This window comes from Pseudoliparis swirei, chromosome 3 (assembly GCF_029220125.1).
Source record: "Pseudoliparis swirei isolate HS2019 ecotype Mariana Trench chromosome 3, NWPU_hadal_v1, whole genome shotgun sequence".
Classification (NCBI taxonomy): Eukaryota; Metazoa; Chordata; class Actinopteri; order Perciformes; family Liparidae; genus Pseudoliparis; species Pseudoliparis swirei.
Genome location: NC_079390.1, coordinates 7,675,067 through 7,684,229, shown reverse-complemented (window position 1 = coordinate 7,684,229; position 9,163 = coordinate 7,675,067). Strand labels below are relative to the sequence as shown.

General features: G+C 46.9%; 1 protein-coding gene across 1 annotated transcript; it reads right to left on the bottom strand.

The window, feature by feature from the left end:
• Nucleotides 1-95: 95 nt before the first annotated feature.
• Nucleotides 96-3,406, bottom strand: LOC130191675 (uncharacterized). The gene is given in 3 exon segments (XM_056411332.1): nucleotides 96-1,929; nucleotides 1,931-2,512; nucleotides 2,673-3,406. Coding segments are annotated over 3 exon segments (3,150 nt in total).
• Nucleotides 3,407-9,163: the final 5,757 nt, after the last annotated feature.

Genomic DNA, 9,163 nt, shown 5'->3' with positions numbered 1-9,163 from the left:
TGTAAAGTGGGTTGACGCAGACATGCAAGGTGTTTCCGGGTAAGGGTCATGGTGCCGTCTGTGGGACAAAAGGGTTAAAAGCCTCATTGGAGTCATCAGGTGGGCACCCTCCATCTCCGGTGTTTCGATGATAGGCCCACAACACCTCCAGAGGGCTCATCAGCAACACCTGGCGTCCCAGATGTGCCCCTCTGCTTCAACCCTTCTGCGCCACAGATGCTATTTTGGGGCCCAGGTGGCGTCTCTCCTCTTTCGTAGGCCTCCTCTACAGCGTCCTCCCAGGGTACAGTCAGCTCTACGATGTACACCTTAGTTGAGGAGGACCAGAGCACGAGGTCTGGTCTGAGGTTCGTAGTAGCGATCTCTGATGGAAAGTAGAGCCTTGGACTCAGATCCACCACGAGCCTCCAGTCTCGCGCTGCTCCCAGCTGACCGAGGTCTGATGTTGTATTGGCCTTGGTTGGCTTTGCACCTTCACAGACAAAACCTCTTGCAGATGTAGGACGGGATGATGGAGGTAGGCCATTGATGGTCGTTCGTCTGGTCTCCAGCATAGCTGCAAGGCACTTCAGCACTTGGTTGTGCCGCCAGGTGTAACGGCCTTGAGTCAGGCCTGTCTTGCAGCCAACCAGGATGTGTTTAAGGTTTGCTGGAGACGGGCAGAGTGGGCACGTTGGGTCTTCTCCGTACCATTGTTGAAGGTTACTGGGAGATGGCAAGACATCATACGTTGCTCGTAAGATGAAGCTGGTGTGAAATGCTTCCATACTCCACAGTTCCTTCCAAGAGAACTTTCTTCTCTCAACACCCTCCCACCTCATCCACTGTCCCTGTTTCGATTGGGAGACAGCCTTTGCGCACCTTGTTGCCTGCTCTTGCCGGCGCACCTCCTCAACGACCAGACCTCTGCGCTGAGATGGAGCTGCCTTGTGCCACGATGGTCTGCTCTCTCCGAGGCCAAAGCCTCCTCTCCCCTGTTGCACAAAGCCAACGATGTCACGATGCCTTAGGTCTGCCTTTGCCTGCTGTGTAGCTGCGCTTGCAGTCCATTTCCTTCCGGTCGCCAGAGTAGGAGCTGTTTGGGCTACAGATGGGTCATGGGATTCTGTTAGTGTCATTTCCAGCCTTACTTTGGAGCACTTGAACTCCTCTGTAAGACTGGACACAGGCAGCTCCAGAATGCCTCTTCCATACAGCCCTATGTTGCTGAAGCACCTGGGAAGACCCAGCCACTTTCTGGCAAACGAGCTGATCAACCTCTCCAGTTTTTCAACCTTGGAGATAGGGACCTCATAGATGGTAAGAGGCCACATCAGCCGGGGTAGAAGACCGAATTGAAGGCACCAGAGCTTTAACCTGCCAGGAAGCAGGGACTTGTCGATACTCTCGAGGCCGCAGATTGTGTCCTGCCTAAGCTGGTGCACTTGATCTTTGTCCTTGAGGTTGGCATCGTACCAGCGCCCTAAGCTCTTCACTGGCTTCTCTAACACTGTTGGTATGGGTTCCTCGCCGATGAAAAAGTGCTGCTCTGACAGCTTGCCCTTGACGACTGATATGCTCCTGGATTTGCTTGGCTTTTTCTTCATCCGGGCCCACTCGATGTTCTCCTGGAGCTTTTTCAGCAGTCGCCTTGTGCATGGCATGGTTGTTGTGAGTGTGGTCAGGTCATCCATGTACGCTCTGATGGGAGGGAGTCGAAGACCAGCTTTGAGCTGCTGACCTCCTACCACCCATCGGGAGGCTCGGATGATGCCCTCCATTGCCATGGTGAAGGCCAGAGGGGAGATGGTGCATCCTGCCATGATCCCTATATCCAAACGCTGCCATGCTGTGGTGTACTCCTTAGTTGTGAGGCATAGCTGGACATCCTGGAAATAGGATTTGACAAGAGTGGTGATAGCCTGTGGGATGCTGAACAGGTCAAACGCAGTCCACAAGAGACTGAGGAACAGAACCAAAGGCGTTGGCGAGGTCCAAGAACACGACATGGAGATCTCTTCCCTCCTTTTTGGCAGCTTGGATTTGATGCCATATCATGTTTGTATGCTCCAAGCAACCAGAAAAGCCTGGAATCCCTGCTTTCTGCACTGTTGTGTCGATGTATTTGTTTCTGTCTAGGTACACAGCCAGCCTGTGAGCTACTACGCTGAAGAAGATCTTGCCTTCAACGTTTAAGAGGCTGATGTGGCGAAACTGGCTGATGTCAGCAGCATCCTTTTCCTTAGGGATTAGGACGCCACCGGCCCTTCGCCAAGCTGTTGGTATCGATTGTTTCTGCCACACCACCTTCATTAGCCTCCAGAGAAAGCGTAACACATCTGGTGCGTTTTTATAAAGCCGGTAAGGGACTCCGTTGGGCCCAGGAGAGGATGCAGCTCTTGCTCGACGAACAGTTCTTTCCACTTCACTCCACTTGGGAGGACATACATCTAGCTGGTGTTCTGGAGGATGTATTGGTGGCATATCCGGTGGAAGGGTGATCTGTTCGCACCGGTGGCTGTCAGTGTGGATTCTTTTCAGATGTCAAAAAAAATTTGTTTGTGTTGTGGCTGTTCATTCTTTGGCAATAAACCTGTTTCTGATTCTGATTCTGATTCTGATGAGCTTCAAGATCTTTCCTTGTTGTTATGAGTTTGCCGCTTTTCTCTTTCGTGAAAAGACTCTTTACAAACTTGAAGGGGTCTTTGAAGAAGCTTGATCTTGCATGCTCCTTCCTTTTATGCCTCCTTCTAAGATTCTCAGCTCTCCTGAAAGTTGACAGCCTGTTTTGGATTTCTGCTTGCAGCAGGTTTATTCCATCCTTCTCCTCCTCTGGGGCTTTCCTCCACTGCTTCTTCAGCTGTCTTCTCTCAATCTCCTGCTGTCTCCTGGACTTTGTTGGGATGATTGATGTTTTTTTCCTTTCCTCTGTGATTCCAAAGCGCTCAGCACCATAGCTGTACATCAGCTCTCCCACCTTCTCCAGCTTTTTAATCGCAGTTCCCTTCAGTTGTTCAAAGAGTTTGCTGATGTCTGTGTTGATCGCTTCCCACTCCTTTTTCTCACAGGATTTAGGCCACTTGATAAGTGGCTTTCGCCCTGGGATCTTTGTTTCAGTTGCGAGCTGAGGTAGGCTGGGCTCAAGGGGCTCTGCTGTGCTTGGCTCCTCTTCCTCTGGACCCGGGGGATTGATGTCCTGCAGACTTTGGTTTTTGTCCTGCTGCTGAACTTCACTTGACTGACTCGACTTGCTTCGTAAGAAGTAGGGGTCGATGCGAGGTCCCTGTCCGACTTCCTTCAAGCACTTTTTTCGACCTTGATGTATTCTAAGGCCTGCATAGGATGTTACTTTCTCCCAGCCACAGCTGCACCTCTGAAGCTTGATCCCTGGAGTAGATGTTGTAGTCTCAGGTATTGTGCCGATCATCTTTGCCGTTGTCTGTTTCGTTCCTGGGTCAATTACCGTGTTGTCTACCGATGAGTCATCTTCCGCCCCCGCTCTCGCAGACTCTAGGGGTGTTTTCTTCTTTGAATTTTTAGTAGCCAGTAAGTGGGTGGGACCTGTACACTAGTAGTGCCAGGTTCAAGATGTTTGTTTACACACACAGGTGTGCATTGCACCTTTTATTTCCTCCTACCATAGGGAGCTAGCCTATGGCAGGCCCGTTGGGGTCTTTCCCTCCGGTCAGCTGTCTTTCCAAGCTGTCGCTAGGTCTTTCCCTAGTTGCCAGCTGCTCTTTCACAGCAGTCACTGGGTGGATCCAGATGATCAGTTCTGTTTTTGGACTAGGTCTTACAATCCCTGATTGATTTGCACTCCTGAGATGTAAAGTGGGTTGACGCAGACATGCAAGGTGTTTCCGGGTAAGGGTCATGGTGCCGTCTGTGGGACAAAAGGGTTAAAAGCCTCATTGGAGTCATCAGGTGGGCACCCTCCATCTCCGGTGTTTCGATGATAGGCCCACAACACCTCCAGAGGGCTCATCGGCAACACCTGGCGTCCCAGATGTGCCCCCCTCTGCTTCAACCCTTCTGCGCCACAGATGCTATTTTGGGGCCCAGGTGGCGTCTCTCCTCTTCACCCACAGCCACCGGCTTGCCCACTCAGCAGCGCTTGAGAGGGCTTTGATGGCTTGGTGTTGGGCTTGGCCCCGAATTCCAAAAAGCTATAAATATGAAAACTATGCTTGTGATTTCTGCTATTTATACATTTCAAATATACTTATTTCTTGTAGGTAAACATGCAGAGCTTTATCAAACATAGATAATAATATCCATGCACTGGTATTGGAAGTGATGTATCTTGTAGTCAGTGGGCTGGAAATTAATATTTTTGTCAGACTACAGCTGCTCATTGATCCAAATTCCTCATTTCAAAATTAAGACAAAAAGACAAAGATGTATCAAGAGATGCAACCTGCAGTGGTAGTTGCACTGGCTGCAGCCTCTGGTTGAGGTAGTTGATGCTACGTTTCACTTCCAAATACATGTGGCACAGTTATCCTTCCTGTCAGCCATAGTTATTTGGTATGGTAAGTCTGGTGATATTATGTAATGTCCAGAGAACCAAATCAACAGTAAATTAAACCTACTGGGTATCGCTACAGCTCTGAAAGAGCATCTCCCTGTGCCACAGATCTCTAATTGGTAAGCCCCAGTGTTACACTGGGTGACCAGTTCTTCCAATATGATAAAAGGTGGGCATGGAAGTTTATGGCAGGTCAATCCCACAGACACCGTCCTTATGTCATCAATACTTTCGAGACCACCAAATTAAACAAATTCATGTTTCCCTTATTCGGAGTATCACCTACTGAAAAAAATGAATGCGCCTTTTCTAGAAATTATATTTGTGAGCCGTAAACATCTTCAAGAAATTCACAGACTTGGACCTGTAATCTCCAACCGGGTGTGTCATGCAATAATAGGTATCGTGTCCCTGTATTTGTTCCTTGCTCATACCTATATCATTTCTTTAAACTGGACATATACGTACGTTACATTACATGTCATTTAGCAGACGCTTTTATCCAAAGCGACTTCCAATAAGTGCATTTCAACCTAGAGTATAAACCAAGAACAACAAGAACACAGGAAGCAACACTTCCTCAACTCAGTCTAACCACAAAAGCACCACAATAAGTGCCATCCCAGTGCCACTGAAGTGCAAATCTGTGTTTTAATCCAGATATAGTCGGAAAAGATGTGTTTTCAGTCTCAGGCGGAAGATGTATAGACTTTCTGCTGTCCTGATGTCAGTGGGGAGCTCGTTCCACCACTGAGGAGCAGGACAGCAAACAGTCTGGATGTAGAGTGATGAGCTCGAGGTGCAGGAGGCACAAGACGATTGGCTGTTGCCGAGCGGAGCGAACGTGCCGGGGTGTACGGTGTGACCATATCCCGGATGTAGACGGGGCCCGATCCGTTTAGAGCACGGTACGCCAGAACCGATGTTTTGAAGCGGATGCGGGCAGCCACCGGTAACCAGTGGAGAGAGCGGAGGAGCGGAGTGGTGTGGGTGAATTTCGGGAGGCTGAAGACCAGTCGAGCTGCTGCATTCTGGATGAGCTGCAGAGGTCGGATGGCCTTAGCAGGTAGACCAGCCAGGAGGGAGTTGCAGTAGTCGAGGCGTGAAATGACCAGAGCCTGGACCAGAACCTGTGCCGCCTTCTGAGTAAGAAGAGGCCGTATTCTCCTGATGTTGTGCAGCATGTACCTACAGGACAGCGTCGTCGCAGCGATGTTGGCCGTCAGGGAGAGTTGACTGTCTAGTGTCACCCGAGGTTCCTGGCAGTCAGGGGCGGGGCCAACACTGAGCTGTTGAAGGTGGTAGTCAGGTCATGGGGGGGGAAGCCTTTCCTGGAAGGAATAGTAGCTCGGTCTTGTCAGGGTTGATCTTCAGGTGGTGAGCAGACATCCACTGAGAGATGTCGGTCAGACAGGCAGAGATTCGCGCCGCCACCCGTGTTTCGGCCGGTGGAAACGAGAAGATCAGTTGGGTGTCATCAGCATAGCTATGGTAGGAGAAGCCATGCGAACGAATGACAGAGCCGAGAGAATTTGTGTACAGAGAGAAGAGCAGGGGACCCAGGACGGAGCCTTGAGGAACCCCAGTAGTGAGAGGACAAGGATCAGACACAGATCCTCTCCAAGTTACCCGGTAAGTGCGGTCGTTAAGGTAGTTAGAGAAAAGCGCGAGAGCAGTGCCTGAGATCCCCAGGTCCTGAAGAGAAGAGATAAGGATCTGGTGGTTCACAGTGTCAAATGCTGCAGAAAGGTCTAGAAGGATAAGGACAGAGGAGAGAGAGGCTGCTCTAGCAGTCTGAAGCTGCTCGGAGACAGCAAGGAGGGCCGTCTCTGTCGAGTGGCCGGCCTTGAATCCAGACTGGTGAGGGTCAAGAAGGTTGTTACTGTGGCGATAGGAGGACACTTGGCTCAAGATAGCTCGCTCCAGAGTTTTGGAGAGAAAAGGAAGAAGAGAGACCGGTCTGTAGTTGCTGACTTCAGACGGGTCAAGCGTGGGTACGTGAACACTTTAGAGGAATGTGGGAATCTGTGATCTTCTTCCCAGCCATTCTAAAGCCCATGTGCACATAGTTACATGAACCAATTAAACACACAAGATTTAGGATGGGGTGCTAATGGTTTTATTATTTTGATATTAAAATCAATAAACATAATCAGACTATTGTGGTTACAAGCAGAGTTGTGGTACCAACTCAACAGAGAAAGAATAGTTTAAAAAACAAGAAAGCAAAAGAGAGGCACAATAACACAACAGCCACAGACAAAACTGTCAGAAGCTCAGAAACAGAATGAGTTATTAATGTACAAACCCAAAATAAAATTTAAAAAAAATCATCCTTTAAATGTCCATGTCTGTGCATAAAGCCCCTCCCCCCGTGTGCATCCAAGAAATAACAAAACAATGTTAAACAAAAGTAAAAACGTTAGATATAACAAAAGTAAAAACCCAGCACAACATTTATTACACAACATAAATATAACAACTGTCAAGATATTGTATTCGAACAGGCATATATGTGAACTACAAATATAGACGTCATTGCTAGAGAGAGGATCAAGTTAGTTTCAGCAGGATACATTTTCTGCAGGTTTTGCTTCTTAAAGAAATTATAAATCACCAAGAGATCTATTATAGAGCACTTAGAAGTACAGCCTTCCTACTGAGACTGGGGAGAGGAACACACACAGGACTAACTACAGAAAGATCCCATGCTGTTGATCTAGTCCAATAAGTTACCATACAAGACCAGAAGCATCATAACAATGGCATGGAGCTGTGGAGCTCAGAATAACCGATACCATCTACATCAGCTACATGGATTTGACTATAAAATAACTTCGTCTTGATTATCAAAACGGAAAAAATATAAATAAAGAAACAGAAACATATGCTTTAGGATAAGTATTTCCTGTTTGTTAAATGTCTCTCTCTCTCCTCGTGCATTTTGGTAAATCTGGAAGGAGTTGAAATCACTGCAGTGGTGTATGATGACATGTGATATAGAAAGAGGGGTTGTTTGTATTGCGAAGGGTGGTTTGTTGTTTTGTTGTTTGCTTCAATAAGATCAGTCTGCAGAAGAGGAAATCATTCCCCTCCCCCAATCATTCATTGCAGGGGAGGATGAGGGGTCTCTGCCCACCAGCCTTTAGTGGCCCCTGGCTAAAACCAGGAGCTCCCTGACAAGACAACTGCGAACCAAAGCCCTTCTGAAAAGAAAAGAAAAAGCACCCAGAAGGGGGCGAAAACATCTCTGGCGCAGTAGTGACGTTTTCCCAGAAAACTGATCAAATGTTTCATTTTCCCAACGAAGTCAGAGAGCAGGCGAGCCGACTCCTTCAACCTCAAACCTTCAATGACAGAACGCTTCGTTCGCTTAATCAAAGTCACAATGAAACCGCAGCTCTGACCGCATCCTGCTTCCCGTGGGGCAGAACACTACACGAGGAAGTGGAAAGTCATAGATTACTGAGGGCGAGACGGGCAATAACTGAATGTGTGGGATTTTGATCTAATCATACAAAAGACATTGGAAATTTCGTGGCCAAATCGGTGCAGTTTGTGCGTTACTTTCAGCTTATTAATATCAGCTAGTTTGCAATGAGCCAACACTTATTTATTAACGTTTAAAGTGACGTTTAGTATTAAAAAACGGCATGCGTCCACACAGGTCAATATTTCTTGATCCCAATAACTGGAGTATTTTCTTCATGTGCCTTCAAAGCTTTTGGTTTTAGCAGGATGTTTTGCACGTGATTTACAAATATTGTCTCTTTTGGGTATGTATCTATCTATATTAATTATCTGTTGATTTATTTAGTTATTTAAAAATCCATTTTGAAAGAGATTTTAATTTGTAAAATTTGTATCTCTGTTGTCAAAAGTTGGATTTCTATGTAAAAATACAAGAAAATGTATTCAGTCCATTATGTAGTTATATACAGCTGTGTAAAATGGCATAATGAAGCAAGATAAGTAAAAAAATTTGACTTTGATTCAGGTCTATGAACTCCGTGAAGTCGATGACGCCTGGTAAAGCCCGTTTCAGTGGAAACACTATAAAATCTAGTTTCAACAAATTGTCTCCTTACATGTTAATGTACAGGACAAAACAAATAAATATCAAAGAAATGGTATGAACACTGGGATTGGAAAAACATGCAACACAACATAATTTAGGGGAAAACAAGTCTACCGTGCAACATTTGACAGAGTCAGAGCATAAATATCAAACATATTATTGATAATATAAAAAAAAAGGTTGAGACATACACAAGCAGGACAGCGCCGTATAAAGATACAACATTCATTATCTTTCTGGATTCTGACCTCTGTATCCAAACATAAGTCAAACAGGAAGTAGCACAACAGGAAAAGCTCAACGAGACACTCGCGTCGGTCTTCGTGATCCTGCTGAGGAAGACTAATCTACATTCATCAGCAAAGCAGCAGCGTTATACCTCGCTATGTCAGCATACAGCAGTGTAGCAGTCAGAAACACAGCACTGACTAGAGTCGTCGACAGAAGGAATAATATGGCTAAAACTGCTTTTTAAACACAGCCATGATAGCACCCAGCCACTGACAGATTAGCACCACAGTTTGCCTCGATGCTCAGTTCGTCGCTTCATTCGCACGCTGCGACCTCAGTGCCAACAC